The sequence below is a fragment of the Monopterus albus genome, unplaced genomic scaffold (assembly GCF_001952655.1).
Source record: "Monopterus albus unplaced genomic scaffold, M_albus_1.0 scaffold473.1, whole genome shotgun sequence".
Lineage (NCBI taxonomy): Eukaryota > Metazoa > Chordata > Actinopteri > Synbranchiformes > Synbranchidae > Monopterus > Monopterus albus.
The window spans coordinates 76,833-100,460 of NW_018128353.1; the positions used below are offsets into that span (position 1 = coordinate 76,833).

Below are 23,628 nucleotides of genomic sequence, written 5' to 3' on the forward strand. Positions count from 1 at the left end.
ACAAGTCAACATCAAGGCTGTGACCCCCAAACTGGGAGAGTGGCTCCAACAGATTCCAGGAACAGAAGAGTGCAGTCCTTGAGTAAATGTACTTAATTACTTTCCACCACTGATAATGACTGTGTCATTTATTTGTTTACATATAAAGCACTCCAAACACACAATTAAACTGAATTGTTTTTAAAAAAATCTTGGCAAACAGCTCTACAAGGCTGAATGTTCTTAAGGCAGATGTTCTAACATCTACACTGTTGTACTGTCTACTTTGGCTGCAGATTTAAAGTTTTAACCAGCAGCGTTCTCTCCTGAAACTGACCCTGTCAGCATCATTGCCTTGTCATGTGTGTTAGACTTCCTCTATACTGCAAGGAAAGTAGCAACTACCAAATATCTGCAGAGAGTAAGGCAAGTCCTGAATGGAAAGAGCAAAGTCTGGGCGATTAACGCATACACCCTGCCGGTCATAAGATAGATAGATAGATAGATAGAAATACTTTATTAATCCCAATCTGGGAAATTGCATACGTTAAAAGTTAAAAACAAACCCAACACAATCAAGTACATATACATAATCACATGATGAATGAAACATATGCAAATCTATACAAAGCAGATTCAGTATACAATTACTCTCAATCCAGGAATCGTCTAATGCTCCAAGATGATGTGTTGTACAAATTAATGGAGTAAGGCAGGAAAGATTTCCTATAATGTGCTTTACAGCAACGAAGCTGTCTAAATCTTTTAGAGAAGGAGCTCCGCTGTCTATCAAGCACAAATCGGAGAGGATGGTCCGGGTTATCCATAATTGATAACAGCTTGTTTAGTGTTCTCCTCTCCATCACTGCCTCAAATGATTCTTGTTCACAGCCAATGACAGAGCCAGCCCTCCTAATTAGCCTGTTAAATCTATCGGAGTCCCTGGCTGCAATACTACTCCCCCAGCAAACCACTGAGGAGTACAAGGCACTAGCAACGACAGACCGATAGAACATTTCCAGCATCTTATTGCACACATTGAAGGACCTCAGCTTCCTTAAAAAATAGAGTCTGCTGCGGGCCTTCTTATACACAGATGTGCTGTTTGTTTTCCAATTCAGACAGTTGTCGATAGTCACACCCAAGTATTTGTACTCCTGCACCATCTCCACATCCCTCCCCAAAATGGAGAGGGGCTGTGGAGCAGAGCAGTTCCCTTCCTCCTGAAGTCGATTACCATCTCTTTGGTCTTGTCCAGGTTAAGCAGCAAATGATTCTGTCCAGACCACTCCACAAACTCATCCACCAGCCTCCTGTATTCCCCCTCCTGCCCACCCCTTAAACACCCCACCACCACAGAGTCATCGGAGTACTTCTGTAAATGACATGACTCCGAGCTATACTGAAAAACTGAGGTATACAGGGTGAACAAGAAAGGGGAGAGCACAGTACCCTGTGGAGCCCCCACACCACTCACCACTAAGGTACCTCACTGGCATAATAAGCAGGCCAAAGGAGGAGATAGAGGCCACTGACATCAAGACAAGGAAGCTCCTTACAATGCACAGCAGGTTTCACCTCAAGTCCAGCATCCTGAGACTGTACACTAAGCGGAAGGAAGGAGGCTGAGGATTAGTGAGTGTCAGAGCCACTATCCAGGATGAAACAACAAAGATCCATGAATACATCAGGAAGATGGCCCTGAGTGATGACGTGCTTAGTGAACACCTCAGGCAGCAGAAACCAGAGGAACAAGGGAAGGAAGAGCAGGAACCCTCATGGAAGGGCAAACCTCTGCACGGTATGTACCACCGTCAGATAGGAGGAGTGTCTGATATCAAAAAAGTTGTACTGAAAGACAGCACAGAGGCACTAATCCTAGTAGTGGGGGACAAACAGAAGAAGAAGGCCGTAGTGATAGATGTAGCAATCCCAAGTGATAGCAACATCAGGAAGAAGGAACATGAGAAGCTTGAGAAATACCAAGGGCTGAAAGAAGAGCTAGAAAAGATGTGGAAGGTGAAGGCACACATGGTAATAGGAACATTGGGGGCTGTGACCCCCAAACTGGGAGAGTTTACATACTGCTGGGTAGTTTGTGAATTTTCCACCGGATATCAATAATGTCTTATGATTATACTGTATTTTTTGTATTACTCTGGTTTTGAAAAGTAACTAGTAACTAAAGTTAAGATAAATGTAGTGGAGTAAAAAGTACAATATTTGCCTCTACAATGTAGTGAAGTACAAGTAGAGCAAGATAAAAATACTTAAGTACAGATATCTCAAAATTGTGCTTAAGTACAGCACTTAAGTAAATGTACTTAATTACTTTGCACTGATTATGACTATGTGGTCCATTTATTCATTTATTTGTTTACATATAAAGCAGATGGGTGTTTTGACTCCATACACACAAGTAAAGCCACAAAACACAAGCAATAAATAGTTTTTTAAAATCTTGGCAAACAGCTCTACAGGGCTGAAATCAGAATCTAAACATCTGTTCACAGTTAAGAACTATGCTGTTGTCCATTTACTTTGGCTGCAGACTTAAAGGCTTAACCAGCAGCGTTTTCTCTTGAAACAGACCCTGTCAGCATCATGGCCTTATCATGTGTGTGAGGCTTCCTCTATGCCCATTCTCCATTAGCTAGATATTTTTGTTTGTTGACAGAGAAAATGTTTGGCATCCTTTTTTCCTGCTTTAAAACACTGAGAAACTCCTCAGTCATGTCATGTGTTTGTACAGATCTTACAAGATAGTTTGAGCCTTGTACAATGCCCCATTCCTTGACTACAGCTCTCTGTTTTTCATAAATTGTCAGTTTGTCCCATTCAAAAATAAAACTGTATATTGTCACATAATCTGAGAGATATATAGTCCTGTTTCCTCTGCTAAGGTTCTGTGTTTTCTACTGCCAACCCCAAACATGGTTAAAGTAGAAATGTGTTGCTCAGAGCTTTAAAATGTGGTTTGAAGAGCATTTTGAAGCACAACATGTAACTTGAGATACAACCTCCTGGTTGCTCGGAATAATCTATTGCTGCTGCTGTCATCAATTTTCACTGGGACTGCTTCCGAGCCAGTCACTGAAGTCATGTGGTGCTATTGTCACTTTGCCCCACCGTGTGGCTGTAGCCTGTTATGTTTACTCAGCAAGGAATTTATTGTGAACTCTGATTATAATGCAGCAATGTAAAGACATGGTCACTTTATCTTGTTTGTGGCTGCTTCTGCTTTCTTGTGGCCTTTGCATACATATGAATAGAATACCTGTTCATAGAGGTTAATCAGTCCAGCAGTGGTGTGGATACTCCCTTAATGGAGATAAGGGAGATTGTGCAAGGAATGACTCTTGACATAAATATCTTTTCTTATCTGAGAGCCTTGGATTCACATGTGCTTGCAGTTTTTAGGGTATACCAGGGTCAAATCAAGACTTTGGCAATGTATGTATATTATATTTTATACATAATTGACATAAAGGCAACATGGTCCATTTACTTTCTATTCTGCTGGCAAAAGGTAACAAATTTGTGTCTATAGTTTTTGTCCTACAATGCCAAAAATGCATCAACAAATAGAAAGTGAAGCCACATAACTGCTGGTGCTAGAAGGCCAGTAAAAAAGAGACAAAACGGGAATGTTGTTATCCAGCTCTCTGTGAAACAGTGCATACATGCATTTACTATTCCTGTAAGACTGGAACCAAGTGGGCTCTGTGTCTGACCGAGCACTCTCGTCTGCTGTTACTACCACTGACGAGCAGAGTGAGCATACACTGTTTGTCCAAGCTGTGTCTGACCGAGCACTCTCGCCTGATGTTACTACCACTGACGGGCAGAGTGAGCATACACTGTTTGTCCAAAATCTTATCTCATTTCAAAGTCGTGGGTACTGAGATGCTGTCTTAACAGCCTCTACTCTTCTGGGAAGGCTTTGCACAACATGTTGGAAAGTAACCACAGGGAGTAGCATCAGCATTAGTGAGGCTGAGGTCAGAGCTCTGTGCAGCTCTCCGGTACAACTCAGAAAACCATTGTATACAGGGTCATTGTCATGTTGCAAGGACCTTCCTTCCAGCTACTGCAGCAAAAGCTCACTATTGTCATAACCATTACTATACAGCAGCATCAAAGGCAGTGTTTCACTTATGTCATAGTAGTTAGCTTAGCATAAAAACTGGAAACAAGCAGCATCTCTATTACCATGTTACATCATGTGACAATTATACGTTTTACACAGGGCTTTGTGCAGAAGAATTTCTTGGCCAGGTGCAGTGACATTCTGAAGTCTTATCATACCTCACTGTCTGGATAATGTGTTTATTGTGAACATTACAGGTGAGTGTCAGATGTCATTGTGTTTGGACAGAGCTGAGGCACAAGCTCTACTGTTTCCAGTCTCTATAACAACAAAAGAATAGTTCCTAATATTCTAAACTATAGTTTTTATTTAATTTCCCATAACTGATAGGGTTCTCTGCCTTTAAAAATGTCCAGCAGGTGTCACTGAAACATAATAAAATAGCTGCTGCACATTTTGACACCTTAGGGGTCAAACCAAGACAGGCTCAGACCAAAGCAACACAAATGTACATGGGCATATCTTTGGCTTTGTGCGCCACTACACAGTGTATTGAACAACACTGCATCAAAAAGGCTGAGATGCATTCATCTGTGCCTTCAGAATTGTAAAGAATGCAGTTCCTGGTTCTTTAAACAGGAACTAGTTATTTATAAACTGGTTCATACATGTACAGCAAGTCTCATGGAAAATATGTTGTTTACATTGCTGCTGTTCTCTGTACAGTATTTACCGTTCATATTATCATACCTATCTGCATATCTATCCAGGGCCAGTTTCAGTCCCTGACTGAGGAAATGCTTTTTCTTTTCATCCACCATCTTATCACGTTGCACAGAGCTTTGTCACATCAGAGGAGCATACAGAGGTCTGTGTGATGGACGAGGCGCGGTGTCTACTTCAGTGCACTTCTAATGATCTGTGTTGGATTTCACAGTAATTCAGATCTCATTTCATTCACAAATATTAAATCACGGCTGTTTCTACCCAGTGCTATAATACAAGTCAGTCACATTGCTCAGTTCAAACAACCTCTTACTGTCTATGCTGACAAGTCTCTATTAGATATGATGCTTACATTACCACATAATTTAAATAAAATATATGACTTCTTGTAGCAGAACAAGAACAGGTGTAACTGATGACTAGCAACAAATCAGTTTCATTAGGCGTAAGAACCATAGACAGGAGTTTAAAAACAGGTGACAGAGTTAAAGCAGAGTCACAAGTTCAGGTACAGTAGCACCAGTCCTGCTACCATCAGAATATTTGGACAAAAACACAAAGGCGGTTGTTTTTCTGTTTTCACATTTTATTTATGCAGTTTACTTTTCATTTACATTTTCTGTTTTATGTCCATAATTGTGTCCACAGTGTTACAGTGTGGGGAAAAAAATCACATAGTGAAATTCTGAACAAACAAAAGGAGTATGTGTGTGTGTGTGTGTGTGTGTGGGTGGGTGGGTGAGGGGTGTTAAATAAACAAAAGACTAGGAGTGTACTGGTGATGCTCCCACCCCCAACCACCAGCACCAGCACAAGGTGATGCCGACCACAAGAGGCATGAGTGTTTTAATTCAGTTTAGAAAAGAACTACATCCTTAGAGAAACAGCTCCTTGAACGAGGGAACTATTACAGACAGACCTCTTAGTGTATGTGTTTCGTTCTCCGAGCTCCAAAATAAATGCCTGTTGAACTCACAGCCACTCTCAGCACTTTTATTTTTGTCTCCTCCAGTGTGAATCCAGAGAAAAGAATCATCAACAAAATGTCCCTATATTTAAAAAATAAATATATGGACACACAGGACAAAGCCTCAGTGAGACAGGGAGAATCCCAGTCATGGCACTGCACACATGACATTCAGATCGCTGAAACCGGTACACCCGAATGGAATACTGTTAATTATACCTGTCATTTCCACTGGTTGTTTTTAATTATTTCCATGTTGTCAGGGTATTGTGCCAAAATGTCGACCACAAATAAAACCATGTCATGGAAGTCATTTTGACTTGTCAGAAGTGTTGCTAACTACATTAACCATTGCTCTGCTTTATTCAGTGTCCCAGTAAATCGTCGCAGCGTGGCAGTGAGCCAGAGTGAAACTGAAGCAACTAAATCGAATTCAACCATCATTCATTTTACCATTTACACTTGTGGTTTTCTTACAGCATTTAACTCCTGTCTACAGTGAAAAAAGGCCTTTTAGGATGTGAGGATCACAAGGCGTGTTGCTTGCTGTGTAAAATAATTCCAGCTGCATGGACTTGTGTAACAAACATAAGGGTGTGAGAAGAAAATATCATGAAATTTTAGCAATTAAAAAAGGGCAGAAACAAATAGGAAAACCTGTCAGAATAAGAACATGTATCAAGTTAAAGTTGAGTCCAGGGAGCTGTGGTTAAATGTAAACTTGTCTTTCCTCAACTTGGCCACTAGAGGTCTCTGGCAATTTTAAAAAAAAGTTCCTGTCATTGTCTGGTTCACAGCAAGTAAACTTCTAGACTGTCTTACAGGAGTGGAGTCTCTTCCCTGGTGAAAAATGCTGGACTTTTACTTGCAATACAGTTATTTTATTGTGAAATATTGCCAATTCCAGTATACTTAAATGGAAAATATGATTACTTTCATGTTGGGGTCTGTTCCTCCTCATCTTTCTGAATTTTGCATAGTAGCATTTCAGGAGCAGCAAGCTATATCTGTAGAGTAGGTCTAAGAAACCAGGCTTTAAAAGAGTCTCTGTTACACCTAACACACACAAACATAACACAGGATGGCAGTTTAAACCTAACACATTCGACAAACATTGTGAAAAATTGCAGCGAATGTTTGCAGACTGTTTCCAGGTGACCTCTGGGAAAGCAACAGCACATCCTTACTACTCCCACACATTGGCAGCTACTACTTCATGCCATCACTGATTCATTTCACCTATAATTTGGTTATGGAGCACCGCTGTGTGTCCAGCACTCTGTTTATCTGAGAACGGCGGTCAGTCTGTTTTAAACTCATGCACACTCCAAGCATATGAAGAATATGAGGAATTTGGTACCCTTTGTTGTCCTAAACTAATCAATCACGCAAATGGGGCTGAATTCTTTCTAAATAAGCTTAAATGGCCTTCCAGCAGTAATTATGTTTTCATTCTCAGTAGATATGCCCAGAGCTGAAAGTTATACATTCCCATGCACTTTAAAGGCAATGACAGTTTGTCCTCATTACTCTGACCAACAGGGGCTAGCATAATAACAGAATCCTCAGTGATCTTCTTGAGTTTCAGCTGCCTTCAGACTGTCCTTCCTCTCACCTGAAGTTAGCACCAATCTCAGCTAAAATACTGGCACTGTGTATGGTGCTAGGAAGTGGCTGCCATCATGAATTGAACCCCTTGTTGATTCTCATTTATTTTTAGTAACTGAAGCTAGAAATGAACATGTTCTTGGTTTAGGTTTGACAGTGAATGCACACAACTATTTTTCTACTCTGTGTTGCTGCAATCAGCTCTCTGTAAACAACCTCATGAACCCAGACTCTAACAAAACAGGGACCAGAGTATGATGAGATAACAGTATGCCAGTCAGATTTATGTATGGCCCAATATTACATCCAGTGTGTCGGTGAACTTTACAGCACCTGAGGACAATGCTAACATGCTGATATTTAGCAGGTGGCCATGGATCTACAGTATGTACAGCATTTCACAGCCATCCATCATATTCTTGCAGAGATACAGTATTTCACTAAAAACAAAAACGTCAACCTCACGTTGGTATTAAAGAAGGACTAATTCTGTGGGCACCATGATTCCAGTACAAAATTTGACAGCACCGTGACCAGTAGTGGCTGAGATGTTTCAGGAAAGTGATGGACTGACCATGAATCTCAGATGAGGGAGAGATTCCTCTTCCCATTATATTACTGTATGTAACCTGAGAAAACTCTTTTTTCAGCACCCCATTTAGAGATGTAACCAAACTGACAAATGAAGCTGAACAGGTTCAACACTCTTTAGGTTTTGATTCGGCATAGGATGTCACACAGACAGTTGCTTGTACCTTTGCTGGTTCATCTGTCAGTGCAGCTGTCATGATGAGTGGGTGCGAATGGGAGCAGACACAGGAGTGACCTTGGCCCCGTGTACGTCAGGAAGTGACCTTTGGACAGGACGACCTCCTTATTGTTGGCTCTGGGTGCTCCTGTGGCAAACATTGTGGGATTTTCACACACTGAGCTGGAATGTCTGGAATCTAGGTGTCATCTTAGGGAAAACATTTTGGCTGCAGTGAGAGTTAACTACACTATGTTGGAAGAACCCTGGCTCTGTGTGTGTGTGAGTGGTTCCTACCACCACATCATGACACATTAATCATACAAATTGTAGTAATATGCACATGCACATGCACATGACTTACACAGTGAGTCCCTGACAATGTGTTTTTCACTGGTAGATTTCCATTCTGTGGTTTTCGACTCCGTCCTAGACTTCTGGTGTGAGGAAATTTTGGTAAATGCTCTATTTAGTCTCTGGCTGAATAGTTAGGTGGACCTGAGTTATGTCTCAGTTCACTGCTTTGGATATATTTGGTAAGTTCAATAGTTCACCATATAACAGATGTGCACCGGTGCTGTGTTCTCTGCAGTTTCACAAGAGTTTTCAGAAGAAACACCTGGACATGTGGTAGAAGTACTTTTGCTGCTGGTCATTATGTTTATAAATGTAGAGAAAATTTTCCATCTGCTTAAACGTTTCCATATTTATCTTGTCTTTTTCCTCCCTTTTAAAAGTTTTATAACCAAGTTTTTTAACCTACACTTACACTTTTTGGGCTACCCTCCAGATTTATACCGATGTCTTGAGTGAAACAAGTGAATTAAACGTCATGCTCCGGGTGTTCTAGGGGGCATTTAATGAATAAGAAGCTGCCCTGCTGTTTGATTTCAAAGTCAATAGGACACTGCAGTAACAGTTTGAGCAGAGGTGTGCTGAAGGAGAAACACAAGAACAGACAGAAAAGAAACAGACAGAACAGACAGTGCAGTCTGAAGGTTTATTGTGTTTTGAGTGGATTAAGGGAGCTCAGACTGTGACATCTTCAGGGTGTGGTGGTGATCCAGTGATGACTGTCATTACTTTACCTCTCCAAACCCTTTACTGGAATAATGAGTCAGGAGTCAGTACAACTCAGTACATCAACATCTTTAATAGAATACACCTCACATGTGTGCTCTGACTTAAGGCTGGACTTCAACCCGTCATGGCTGATCTGCTCTCCTCATGCTAGGATACCTGTAGATCTGGCAGAACCCATGAGCCAGTGACTGGAAACCTTTCAGCAGCACACGGTGCTGAAACCTCAGACACCGATTACTTAGGACACTTGGAGCTGCTCTCTGTGTTATGTATGTGTCAAATATTGTCCTGGGAGACGACTTTAGTATTATTTGTGGCTGTTACAGCCCACAACCTGTTTATTCTGAGTCACACTCAAATCATTCACAGCTAGTTGGCACCACCCAAACCCACAAGCTGGCAGACCAGAACTATTGTTGGGGGGATATATTTCTAGCCAGCTGTTAGATATGTGTTCCCAATACCAGCACCAGCTTCTAGGATTTTAGTTGTTTAGCAGCTCCATCAAATAAGAATCAGGGCTAAAAGTGTGCTGAAACAAAAAAAGAGATCAAAATCTCAGTGCTAAGAAAGTTACTTTTAAAGTGTAATAGATTACAAATTACTACTTACCTTGTTAAAATGTAATAAGTAATGTAACTATTTTAGTCATTTCATCAAAGTAATGCAACTTATTAATTGTAATTATTTTGCTTACTTTTCTTTAAATTTTTTTAATCTGAACAATAAAGCTGAAAAGTCCTAACATAAATTCAAACCAGGCAGTGTAAACCTCACAACAGTGCTCGACACCTATTACAGTTAAACTTTTATTAAAGGTTCTTCAACATAACTTCAGGTACACAATATATTACTGTTGAGGCATGCAGGCTACTGAACGGACACCAAGCAAAGCCCTTTTCTCTATTTCAGAAGGAAAATGCTGCTGAATTTCCAGTACTGAAAAGCGTTCCTGTTCGACAAGATGATCACCGGCCTTGGCGTTGTAGCCAGTCATGGCAGATTCAGGTAATAATTAGATAATTAGAGTAATGTGTGTCGATTTGACTGAAAGAGAGGTGGTGCAAAGTCAAACAAGAAAACAAATTAAAAGCAACATTCAAAATTCAATGCATGCTGCCAAATCAATGGAGTCTAGATGTGGAGACAGCTCCTTATTAGCCATCCTACCCTTGATTTGTCTCAGCAGCTTTGTAGAAGAAAAAGAAGCTTTATTTTATTATACAATGAAATTTTATTTGGAGCTGAGGGCCCCGGGCCACTGCATGCATACACGCTGCCATCACGGTCAACTTGGGGGGTTCAGTGTCTTGCCCAAGGACACTTTGACATGTGGACTACAGGCACCGAGATTCAAACCCTCAACCTTCCGGATGGGAGATGACTTCTCTACCCACCGCACCACTGTCACAGTGACACTACAAAATAATATAGGGCATCCCTAATGCTAGTAGGAACAGTTCTTCATGTATTTCATTTTGAAGCAAGTGACAGACTGACATTACCATGCACTGAATATCAGTGTTTGCACTAAAAACACAAGACAAAATGAGACTGTCTGTGTGAAACATAACATCTGCTGCTGTCTAATTTCACTGAGAAACCAAACTTTGAACAGAACTGCGTGGTTCACATCTGTAAATATGATTAAAGCACTGCATGGCTTTAGCAGCTGGTCACCTCTGAGTATCATTACAGCAGTCTGAGTCTACACTGTATCTCTTGCTGCCTCCACTGAGGTATTTTTGGCTTGTTGGACAACGTTTCTAAACATGTGTTAGAGATTTTCCCTCCACACTAACAGATTTGATAGAGTGATTTTCTTTTCTTTTTTTTTCAAGACTTAGATCAGTGCATTCTTTTCAAATATTTACAGGACAAATAATATTTTCATTGCTTTTTCCCATAAATCAACAAGGAATCTAAAGGAACTCCTCTACACACCAAATAAAAATTCACCCTGACATGAGGGACATTGTAGAGGATCTAATGGTTTATTTTGAGGTGTCCACTGTCAGCAGAGAGTGATGGTTTATTGTCTGGGAACTTTCCAACATTTGTGTGCTCTGGAAAAAAAAAAAACGTGTTGAGCCTTCTCTGTCTGTGATGGTTTGAATTTGCAGATATGATTTCACAATGACTGGTAGTAGCTGCTGCTGTTTGTTATGGTTATTTCCTTTTCACGACATCCTCGGTCACAGATCAAGCATAATTAAACTAGACAATCAACTACAGTGGAGATAGATTAGTACCCTCTTTGTACCTGTTGTGGCAAGTCTACTTAAGGTCATTCAAATCTTGCATTCAGAATCTTATGCACTAAGAAAGGCTTGTTCCATACAATTTAACTGTCCAAGTAAAACTGATATGCACATACAATATAGACAGTCATTTGAGATCTTCTTGTTGGAACTATGGCTCACTATAATGTAATTCTTCCAGCCTATGTCATTCTTGGAGAGGATGGAAGCACATGATGTGGTGGCCAAGAAGGTATCGCTTTGAGAAAGCTGAATTTGAGGTCTTGCAGTACATCAATGCTAGCTTGCCACCTGGAGCTCACCTGCCCGGGATGCACATACTTTCCTCCTCTCTAGTTGCCTGACTGTCTCCTACCATTTATAACTCATAAGTCGATGTCTTAAATGTCCAGCCAGCTCTGTGATAAATGACTGATGTTGAAATTCAGGAATCTAGTGTTACTTCTGACTGAATTCCTTTGACCATGAATGGCTCACTTTCTGTTTCAGTGAAGAATAGTGACTAGCTGGTAGGGATAGTGTGACTGTCTCTGTGGGGTGTCTGTCAGGATGTGGGAATCAGGTACTCCTTTTCAAGGTGTTTATTTAGGATCCTAAACCTCCTACTTTCTACTGCGATGGGTGCGCCCAGATGTGTGTGTGTGTGTGTGTGTGGTCTAGGAGGGATACAGAAATAAAAATGAGTTAAGCCAACAGAGGAGTGAAACTGTAGAAGAGCTCTTGTGTAATATATCATTAACATTAACACTAGCAGGAATTACACAAGAGATAACAACTGGAATGAGCATTGTATTATCCATAATAGAAGAAACATACAAGAAAAGACAACCACTGCAGTGATGGACATTACTCTAGCAGTGTCTCGCTGTACAGAAACAGCAATAACACTAACACAGGAAATCCTGCTTCTGGGACTAACAGGCCACAGTGAAACACATGGCTAATGGTTAGCACACATAGCATATAGACATATCAGGCACATGCACTTCAAACTATCATACAGTAACATGCAAAGGCTGATGCAGACAATGGTTATAACATTATAGTTATAACCACTATCAAACACACTGTCGTTGTTCTAACAGCGACTGATATTGGATCTTAATTAGCGGTGAATGGCTGAATACATCAGAGCTGGCCCAGACATTGGTGACATAAGCAGTTAGCTAGAGAGCCAAATTCCTGGAGGGGTGCCACGCAAAAGTTTTTTTTATTAATAGTATTTTTGCCCTTCTACTCTGTTGAGGCAAAATGTCCCACTAACATACAGGTTACAGAAAACAGCCTTTATAGTAGTAAATGCTACAACCAATATACAGTATATTACTTTTGATTATATACTTTTCTTTGTTAATGCTATATGAATATCTAGTTTGCATTAAAGTGCAGTTTAGTTTGAAAAGCAAACACTGGCACTGACCTAACATTGTGTGTGTGTAGGGGGTGTGGGAGCGATTCAACAAGTTGCTTAGGGCACCAAGAGAAAGAGGGGCTTGGGCATTCCTACTGCCTAGAGACCCAGGGCTGGCCCTGCCACCTGCAGTGATGTCTGTTCACTCATCTCTCTTCTTCTTCTTCCACTGATGTCTTAAACACTTCATCATAGCCATGTAAGTCTTGGTAGCAGATGGTGTTGGAAGAACCAGGTCTTGAACGTACCTAGCAGGCTTTCTCAGCCTGTTTCACTGGCTTTGGACATGAAGTTTCTGTCAGTGAGACAGGTATCATACCACTTACCCAGACATTTTATTGGGTTTTTGTCAATTTGTTGGTATAATCTCCCCCTAGACCTGAAGCTGGAACTTGCTGGTCACTTTTCCATTTCTGATCACCATCTTGACATCCTTAGCGTGAACTCTGTTCTTGCTTATGTTGCCAAGTCATCAAGTACCTTCAGGATCCACCTGGCGTGTACAGGTGGTGAAGCTGTTAGTGTTATATTGTCCATATAGCCTCTTGGAGGTTGCCTGACTGAATTCTTTCCCTGCTGTTGTTATGACCAGATTCATTCCCATGATAAATAAGATGGGGGAGCTATTACAACCTGTTATGATTCCTGTTTCCAGGTCCTACCACTGAGTTGTAAAATAAACAGTCTGAACCCGTAACTTGAATCCTCCAAATCCTCCACTGGTGATAATTCCTCTGATGTGGTGGGGGATGAGTTAATGTTACATTGCTCTTTGTTCATTACTCTAACCATGACAACAAAGACTTAGGGCATGATAACAACACACTGAACTACCTTGTAGGTGGACTAGGGCCTGATACGCATGATAATTGTTTTGGTGCTCATAAGCAAATATTAGTACGCTTACATACTAAACTAAGCATGTCCATACTAACCATCAGCATGTCCACTTTGTTATCACAACCATGTTAATGTGTTGAAATTAGCATTTAACTCAAAGCAGTGCGTTGCCAAAGTAAAGTCTCATGGAACTGTGAGTGTAGTTTTCTGGGACAGAAACAACACATGCTGTTTGTAATAATGAAGATACTGTAGCTGTTACACTGTGTATCCTGCTCAGTACTGTTGTAGCTATTCAGCAATGAAGCAGCTCACTTATGCCCTTTCAAATAAAAGATGTCTCCTTGTGGGCTCTGACAGTATTTACTTGGATCCTCTTCCCCTAAAACCGACAAGATCACAGTGATTCAAGTTTATGCCGTCGTCGGACATACTGCCACTGCACCATGGAAACCACAGAGAAGAGAAGGGTTAAACACCCTTTAAGTCAGTTTCAGGATGAAGATTTAAATTGTGGAAATGTCAGATTTTTAAACAATCAGCTTCTACATCTGACTGATCAGCAGCCTGTAAAAAGTTTGGCAGGCTAAAATCTTACAGTAAGCCAAAAGCACAGATGCTTGTTTGACATATAGACTACTACTGTAGGCTGAAGTGTTTTCCTCCCCTCAGCTTGTGTTAAGCTGTGTATACTTAGAACACCACAAGACTGGAAAGAGAGGGAGGAGAGGAAAAAGAAGAGAACGAGCTGAGGGTGGAGGTGTGTGTATGTGTGTGTGTGTGTGTGTGTGTGTGTGTGTGTGTGTGTGTGTGTTTCGAACTGGAAATGGGCAGGAAGGAGGAGGAATGTGAAACATTTCTGATGCTGGTCCAGTGACTGTTTACATGGTAGTCAGGCCGTGACATCAGAGTCCAGACTTTATAAATGTCAGCAGGCACAAGAATGAGCAGTTAGCAAACAGCTACCCTGGTTGCACCACAGCGTCACACAGGTTAGTGAGACAGAGTTAGCTCAGCAACACAAGCCCCCATGGACCGTCTGTTCTGTGACTGTGTGATCACTGTGGCTGTACTGCTGTGTGCGGCTACACAGGTGAGACTTGTTCCTGCTTATTTACAGTGGTTAGTTACCAATGAGATGGCTGTGTGTGTGTGTGTGTGTGTGTGTGTGTGTGTGTGTGTGGGAGAGAAAGAGAGAGAGAGAGAGAAGGAGGTTCATATAATGAAGCTGATTTCCTGTGATTAATTTATTTACTTTGACTAACCCTTTTGAAACATTTTTCTCTGCAGGAAACCACTAAAGCTGAGTCTCAGATTGTACATTTCTTGTGTACTGAAAGAAATGTATCATTACTCAGATTTGAAATTAAGGCTGTAATAAACAATTTTAACTTTTTACCTGTAATTTTTCAATATCTGTCGTTTCTTTTCATATTTGGTCTATATTAAAGAATAATGAAAAATAAAATCCCATAATAATTCACTAATGCCAAAACTGATGTCATCCAATTGTTTGTTTTTGTCTGACCATTATTCCCAAACCTGAAGATACTCAGTTTTTGTCTGTGATGTCATAATAGACAGAAAAAACAGCAAATACTCTGAGAACTGAGAATTTGTTTGAAAACAACTTAATTGATTATTATTAATCTGCATCAAAAATGATGCAGATTATTTTTCTGTAAGTAAGTATACTATTTCTGTAGTGTACTGTTACATACTCACAGAAACATGTTATTAGTGTGATCATGTTGTTTTTTTGTTTAAAGCTGATGAACAGTGAGGAAATAAAGAAATTTGTGATGTCCTTGCATTACACTTGTGAGAGTAGGAGTCACTTGCCGGGCAGCACATGAAAACCAGCGTAGACTGTGTTTCTTCACAGTGTCCTTGTCAGGAAGCACCAGAGGATTTCATCTGCCCCGGTTAAGTCAGACTGGGCTTGTTCTGTTTTGGCTCCATCAGATTCATGTAATTGAAAACAACGGTTTGGCCCGACAGTGTTGGATACTGAGAATAACATTTCTTTACTTCTTCATATAGTAATGAGGATAATCATTTAGATGATGATTATTATGCTGCTGATGATAACAGAATTCTTCATACCACAGGCTGCACTGATGAGGATGTTTTTTTGGCTCACTACTCTTTGCACTAACATCCTCTAGCCTGGCTCTGTGCATGTTGTCTCAGCAGATGTGGTGCCAGCTGTGTGACAGGCCCTGCCTTTGCCCAGGTCCCTCCCCTCAGTGCCCCACAGGAGTCCCGCTGGTGTTGGATGGCTGTCGGTGCTGTCAGGTGTGTGCCCGGCAGCGAGGCGAATCCTGCACTGAGATGTTTCCGTGCGACAACCAGAAAGGGCTGCAGTGTGACTACAGCGCCAGCTTCCCCGGGGACTCTGGGGAGTGTGTCAGTGAGTGCAAGTGACCAGGCCCATGTTTGTGTGGATAGGGGCATACTGTACAAGGAGGGGGTGATAGTGCCTCAGTTAGTCAGCCTGAGCAGTATGAACAGACAGTTAAAGTTCTGAGCCCGCTCAGATAAACTGAGCAGCCTGCTGGGCAGCAGTGCTCTGCCAGAACTCCAAAACATTCATACTTCTATTTCCAGGGCTGCTGCTGACACATTTACACTAATAACTGTTCTTTGACTATAACAGACTGCAGTGACAACACTTGCTTATTTAAAAAAAGACTCATTAGTTTCTCAGTAGAGAGGCCTGGTTTTCCTCTAAAACTACATAACTGCTAACGGAGACAGCAACTCCTGTGTCCTCACCTCTGTCTGTCTGTTACTCTCTCTCTTTCATTTTCCTCTGTTGTGTCCCGCTGCATCCATTCACCTACATCTCCCCTCCCCCCTTTTTCACCTAATGTAATCCTTTCACTTCCTGAATACGTTTCCCTGTGGCTGAGAAAAAAAACAGCACCTGTGCTGCGTTTCTTACAGGTAAGGAGGATCTGGGCTGTGAAGTCAATGGCGTCACTTACCAAGACGGCCAGTCGTTTCAGCCCTCCTGTGACACTTACTGTCACTGCAGAGGTGGAGGAGTGACCTGTGTGCCAACTTGCCCTCTGACTGGCCGTCTTCCCACTCCAGACTGCCCAAACCCACAGTACGTTCGGTTGCCAGGGAAATGCTGCAAGGAATGGGTGTGTGAAAACCTTGAAAACACAGTTATTCAGGATGCCATCACAGGTAAACTTTACTGGTGAATGAATTATATTATAGATGTTAAATCCACCCTTAAAAGGACAACACATCCAACATCTTCTGATGCTGGTTTTATTATACATTTTAAAATAAATGTCTGACTAGTAGCAGCAGTGAAATACAGTATTTCACAAAATGTTCCTTTAAGTTTTATCCTGACATCAGAGCTGAATACTTACAACATATTTTCCAGCGGCAGGGAGCTGGTGCCAGATGTATCTCCACATGCACTACGACTCAATTCCTCAGCTACAGTCACTCAGTGATGATCAGTCCATATGGCACATGATCCTTTCCTCGTTTGTGGTCATGTCTGGAAGTTTTTACTGGAACATTTTAGCATTAAATTGTGGTGTGTCTGGCCAAAAGAAACCTCCCAAAGTCTAAATATAATCCCACATTTCTTCAGAAGAGTCAAAACATATTTTTCCTTGTCATTACGTTTCCTAGTTTCACAACAACCGACTGCAGCTATGTGACAATTAAGCATGAATCCATGCAGAGACTTCATTACTCTTTTAAAGGATAGTGTGTTTGTGAGAGGGAAAGAAGGGGTGTGTTAGGGAAAAGAAGCCACTCTAAAAACATCTGGAATTCTAAACACAGTCAGAATGAAACTATGTAATGAGATCAGTAAAAGAACATTTTGTTCCTGTAAACAGAAGCTGCCATGTTTTGCCTGAGAATCTCCTGATTATTATGACTTATGTACATGCTAGTTTTGGAAGGAACAAATATTTGCTTCAAATTTCTTAATTCACAGTAATCCTAAATATTACAATGAACTAGAATTTTTTAGGGCAGAAAACAATCAGATGACATTAAAGTTACCGAGAGTGAGTCACCTACTATAGGTGAGTGAGGTCAGTCGGCATCTACTTTAGAGCAGAGTTTGGTTATTGTAGTTTGGCTGCTACTTATCACAGTCAGCAGGTGAAGCTGTGACACATGATACACTTTCACATATTCTTAGTGTGTGATATCATCATCTCCACTCTTCCTTGTAAATACAGGTCCATTATTCCACTTAAAAATCAAAGAAAACAGATGCTCCTTGTAACTGCAGAACTTGCCTGAGAATCCTCACATTTTTAATTTGCCTTGAGTATCAAAGTAATCCAGTGAGAGATGTTTGTACACCCATGAGTTCCCTGCAAACAGGAACTGCTAGTAGTTAATTCAGCACACGTTTGAATATGCCAAGATGCTAAAATGTAAACAAATAGTCTAAAACCATTATACAACATTATATTTCCTGATGACATCCCCCAGAGTATCATGGGGCTGTACATCTAAAACATGATTAATGATGTCCCCCCGATATGAGGAAGTGGTTGTAGGCAGATGTTGTTGCTGTTTCCCCCAGTTTCCAGTCTTGTGCTGATTCAAGTAAACCAGCTGCTGGCTGTAGTTTCATAGTGTAGACGGGAAATCATGAACTGGGAATGTAATTTAAATTTGCTTCTTACTCCAATCATTGTTTTATTTCATTTCTTCAGCCATGCGTCCTGGCAGGTTGTCTCCAGCTCTCCCAAGGGATCACCCACTAAATAAACTGGTCCTACCTGCCTCCACCTGTGTAGAGCAGAGCACCCAGTGGAGTGCCTGTTCCCAGAGCTGTGGGGCTGGGGTCTCTACACGAGTTTCTAACCAGAATCCTGCCTGCAAGCTGCAAATGGAGACTCGACTTTGCAAAGTGAGGCCTTGCCATGCAGTGCAGCCTGCCCCCAGGACACCGGTGAGTTTCTGTCTGTGTGACACACTGTTGTATGCTCTAAGATTTTATCTCCCCATGTTCTTGTCATGGTTTTAAAGCGGTTCTGAGATAATGAACTCTGGAACTTTTAGTTTTAGAGATGATTATCTTGTGGGGACAAGCTGTCTAGTTTGATACCACAAAGGATGTGTGAAAATATGTAACTGACAGTTTAGCAAGAAACATTTATCGAAATGACTCATACAAATTTCGCTCAGAAGCACTGCTGCTGTTCAGTAGGTGCAACCAAATCTAAAAATAAAACTGCTAAAGGGAAAATGGAAAGACAAGAGCAACATGTATCACACTTTGCTGTATGTGCAGTGACAATGTTCAGTGGCAATGAATGCGACATGTCAACATTTAGCACTTTTATTAACCCTAATTATGATTCTCCTTAAATGTAATCGGTGGTTTTGTGGCCTAATCTCAATTACAACCTAATCATATTTTACCCCTGTCTTCCAACCTTAGTTTCCACACCCAGATATTGCAGAAAGTGAGGATTTTAAAGTTGTTAGCACTGATGAAAATGCAGTTGTAATCTGGGGTTTGAAGAATTATCTGATTGATGATTTGATCTGCTTTTATTTGCTTCCTGGATGTATGCCTCCAACCCTTGTTCTGTGTGTGTGGGTGTGTTGCTGCAGTGGGGGCAGCAGGGGTGGTGCAAGGCGAGCTACATGTCACCAGGGCCCATTCGGCTTGTTCACCAAGGCTGCTACAGCACTCACACCTACCAGCTCCGGTACTGTGGACAGTGCTCTGACTCTCGCTGCTGCACACCGCATCAAACCAGCACTGCTGAGGTGACCTTTAGCTGCCCCTCTGGCAGACTGCTACAGCGAGCCGTGATGATGATCCACTCGTGTGTCTGTCACAACAACTGCCCCTACACACCATTCAGTAACCCTGCTTTGTGGGGATACAGGCCCTGACCAGCCTGTAGGAGCACTGGTTTATTCAGAACAATAGGACGTCACTGGCCGAGTGGAGGCCTGGATTGTGGGAGAAACCTTAGGCTTCTTCTTATCAATGGACCTTGAAAGAGAAAATGATCATTGTTAATAAAACTGTTTGAGTTGGGATGAACAGTGATCTTCACATACAGTATGAACAACTTCAGTCTGCACTTATTCACAGCTCCTATTCCAGCATCTTGAGAAGCCATTATTGTGGTGGTTTTGACCTTATCAAGATTACTATCAAGCAACCTTTGACAGTATGTAGCACTATTGAAACGGAAGTTACAAAGTGTTTTACAGGAAAAATGAAAAACAGAGGCAGATGAGACAGAGAAAGCAATATATACATTAAGGGCAAATAGGTGCATAATCTATTGGGTAAAAGTTGTAGAAATAAGAAAACAAATTGGTTTGAAGATTCTTTTTAAAATGTGCAATGATGTGGGTTCTCTGAGACTTCCTCCATTAGAGTTCAGAGAGCACAATTTCTTAAGGTGCCTGGTGTCAACAGTCAGCCTCTGTGAATTTTTAAAACCAATCTTCAAAGTGACAAGGAGCCCATGATTCAAACTGGGGTCATGTGTGATTATTATTATATAAACATTGCTGAAAGGTTCTGGACCCTCTCCTGTCAGGACTGAGAATGTTTTCTGAGGCTGCTGCATGAGCTCTAACAGTAATCAAGATGTGATGTGGTAAAAGCAGGGCTAACTTTTTCCAGATCCTTGGGCTGAGGTTGGACTCTGATTTTCGCAATTCTCCTTAGCTGGAAACAAGAAAAACAGCAACAACAAAGCAGGACTGAACCAGATGTATGTAGCTTTGGCTTAGAATATGGCAGGTGGACCAATTAAATCAGAGTAAATCTGCATGATTGTATCTCAGCTTAGACAAAGAATTTCTTGGAATTCACCTAAAAACGTCACTATGAACTGAAGAGCATGATATCCATGTGGTCATAATAGTTTTATAGATGTTCGCATTGCTAACCAGAAATATGTGTCAAAGAGCAAAAAAAAAATGTCAGTGACTAAAAAAATACACAATTGTTTGGTAGACGTTGCCCAGAGTGACTGAGATGTGGTTTCCTGATGTGAGCAATGCAACTTTTAACTGGTACAGTTTTGTTTGTTTGATATTGCACTTATTTTTTCACTTTCAGTTTAGTTGTAAATAATTTTGGACAGATGTCTGATGTATAGTGAAAAATATTTCAGTATTTTCCATGTCGCTCATTTTAATTGTTTATCTTTTGTACAACAATATTCACAGATTTCTATAGTTATTTTGTTTATGCTTTCATTTATTGCATTCCTTTTCCAACATCTGACTTTATCATTCCTTCTTCTTCTTGCTGATGTGCTGTTGAAAATTTTACTGAGACCCACAACACACTGCTTTATCACCAGCATCATCAAATGGGATTTTACATTTTGACTTTATATCTGATTGAGGGAAAAAGGTGCAGCTTTTCATTTTTCACATTTTGATCACAAATTTTTAAAGATGTAATTGTCTTTCATTATTTTCTTGATTTGAGGACTGCTTCAGAACATGTCTTGTCCATGTCTCCTTGCTCCTAATCATTCGTATCCGAGTGGTTAACTTAACTAGCATTTAAATTTTACACGTTAAAATGTGTAAACTCTTAACTGTATGATTACATTTATATTATATTCCATTAAATTTTCAGCATTACGGTATACTTCATGTATAAATCTAACATAAAAACCCTGGATAAAGGATAAACCTAGGATAAAAAAGGATAACTTACAGTACAAATAAGGAGACAGCTAGGCTAGCAGCTCTGTACAGTGATGCTTTGAGTTACATGCTAACGTCACTGTGGCCTGACAAAATTGAACCGGCACAGAACACAAATACTTTTTGAGTTCTTTATTTTGAATGATAAAATTGGGTCCAGTAAAACAGTATGAGCTGACAAATAATAAAAGACAAAAGCTGTTGGTGAGCTACAAAGTCCTTTTATTTAAACCAGGTTTCTGACTTCTCTATGCACATCAACAGACTTATCTAGCCTGGTGTCATACTTATCTTCAGTATAAAAATAACAAACAAGACTAAATAAAAGACCAAAAGAAATTAAGATGACCCAAATAAAATAACATGTACTTTTTTTGTTGAATACCTACTATTCTAATAAAAATGCACTGCAGCCACTCCACCCTCTAGTAAGCACAGCAACGGACATACTGGTACACAGTCATCTTGACACCGATTGACCTGGATATTTGCATGTGACAGCGCTACTCACTTACCAGTACTGTAGAGGGTAAAATTTATGGTGACAGATGTGTTGAGTAGAGGTGGGCGATACTGTAAAATTTGGTATCGATCCGATACCAAGTAAATACAGGGCCAATATCACCGATACCGATACCGATACCGATATTTTTTTTAAAGCACACAATATAAATTACATTCACTTTCTTGTATAGGGGATATCAGTGTTTAACTTAAGAGCATATACATTAGACATCAGAAATGTAACATTTCTCCTGCTAGCCTAAAACATAATAATGAATGCGGAGTTAAAATAAAACCTAACTGTACAGAAAGTCCGTCTGCAGTAATCGATGCACGACACACTCCGCAAATCCCACGGGTCACACGCTGGAACTAAAATCTGTAAACATCCAACATATGCATCGCTATAAACAAATGAAACTTACAGAATTACGTACACACAACACTCTTAGGCGACTGTCAACTTACATTCGGTTAGTACAAACTCGCGGTGTACAAGATTTACCTTCAACAACCAATTACAGAACTTCCGCTGAAATACCGCTTCAGTCAGGTAAACACACATGGCTTTTTATGTTTCCCAGAATCCAATGGATTGATACCCAGCATCCTCTACGTTCCCAGGGTTACTTCTCTAAAAGCGGTAGCACCCCTTTTTCCATATCTAACAGGTGCATTTCCACCCGGCTACATATCACATATAGATTACTGAATGTAATAATACGAACACAATGGCTACAGCTATGCCTCCTAAGTAAAGCTAGCTATCTGGCTGATTAGAGCAGTAGCAGAGCCCCCTCACATCTCTGCAAACATCTAAGCAATTTTATATTTGGCATTACTTAGATAGACTGACCACACATTTGAAAACAAGATGGTTATTTTCTTGCCTGAAAAAACATAAATGTTTAATGAAGTGGCATAATAATAGTCTGAGGACGACAATTACAACAGCTCTGAGCCTGTGCCACCACCGTGGGAACATGGGATAGTGTAGTGTCCACTGCTTTCATACTACAGAGTTGTGTAGGTCATCCGGGTACGACTCGCATACATATTTTTCCATATTAAAAATTCATACATACTACTTACTGGGCATGCACGCTGTTGCCTACTACATAGTAGACAAATAGGCAATTTCTGTATCTGCAATGCAGTAGACAAGATGGCTTCCTGCTTTTCCAGTCTCTCTCTACTCTATCCCCAATGTCCTTTGCACTCGAAGGGATACCCAAAAGGCATGGTGTCCTCTGGTGGTGTTAATGAAAAATACAGCACTATTTCCCACCTGGTACATCAGCATGCCAATATGCTTACAGTGACAATATAATGTCTTACTCAATTACCCCTGAAATAGTCAAGATACAGTATATCAATCTGAACTAAAGTGGTGAAGTGACTAACTGAAGCACATTGCCATTTTTGTTTAGATCCATACCACAGGGCTAAAGATCTTTCTAAACTATAAACAGCAGAAAAAATGATTTAAGATGGTAAATAGTTTACATTATAACTGTCTTTACTCATGTTTTTATACTATTTATCGCTGCTTTTTGGATTTTAACTGTCTTTACTCATGTTTTCATACCATTTATCGCTGCTTTTTGGATTTGAATCATTAATAAGAGCAATATTTGGGTTCCGAATTTGTGCAACTTTGTTTTGGCTGGTGTGTATCCAGCCCAAACACTGTTATTGTTACTGATCATTTGA

General features: G+C 40.6%; 1 protein-coding gene across 1 annotated transcript; it reads left to right on the top strand.

The window, feature by feature from the left end:
• Positions 1-14,663: 14,663 nt before the first annotated feature.
• On the top strand, positions 14,664-20,668 carry ccn5 (cellular communication network factor 5). Its single transcript, XM_020587696.1, has 5 exons — positions 14,664-14,806; positions 15,910-16,126; positions 16,663-16,911; positions 18,426-18,664; positions 19,333-20,668. The coding sequence occupies exons 1-5, from the start codon at positions 14,744-14,746 to the stop codon at positions 19,618-19,620; spliced, it is 1,056 nt and encodes a 351-aa protein (XP_020443352.1). The 5' UTR covers positions 14,664-14,743; the 3' UTR covers positions 19,621-20,668.
• The last annotated feature ends 2,960 nt before the right edge of the window (positions 20,669-23,628 follow it).

What these genes read in the sequence shown, in the direction of transcription:
- ccn5 (XM_020587696.1), top strand. Translation starts at nt 14,744, where the DNA reads ATGGACCGTCTGTTCTGTGACTGTGTGATCACTGTGGCTGTACTGCTG. An exon ending in GGACTCTGGGGAGTGTGTCA is followed by an intron (nt 16,127 to 16,662) that starts GTGAGTGCAAGT and finishes CGTTTCTTACAG; the next exon opens with GTAAGGAGGATCTGGGCTGT. An exon ending in TATTCAGGATGCCATCACAG is followed by an intron (nt 16,912 to 18,425) that starts GTAAACTTTACT and finishes TCATTTCTTCAG; the next exon opens with CCATGCGTCCTGGCAGGTTG.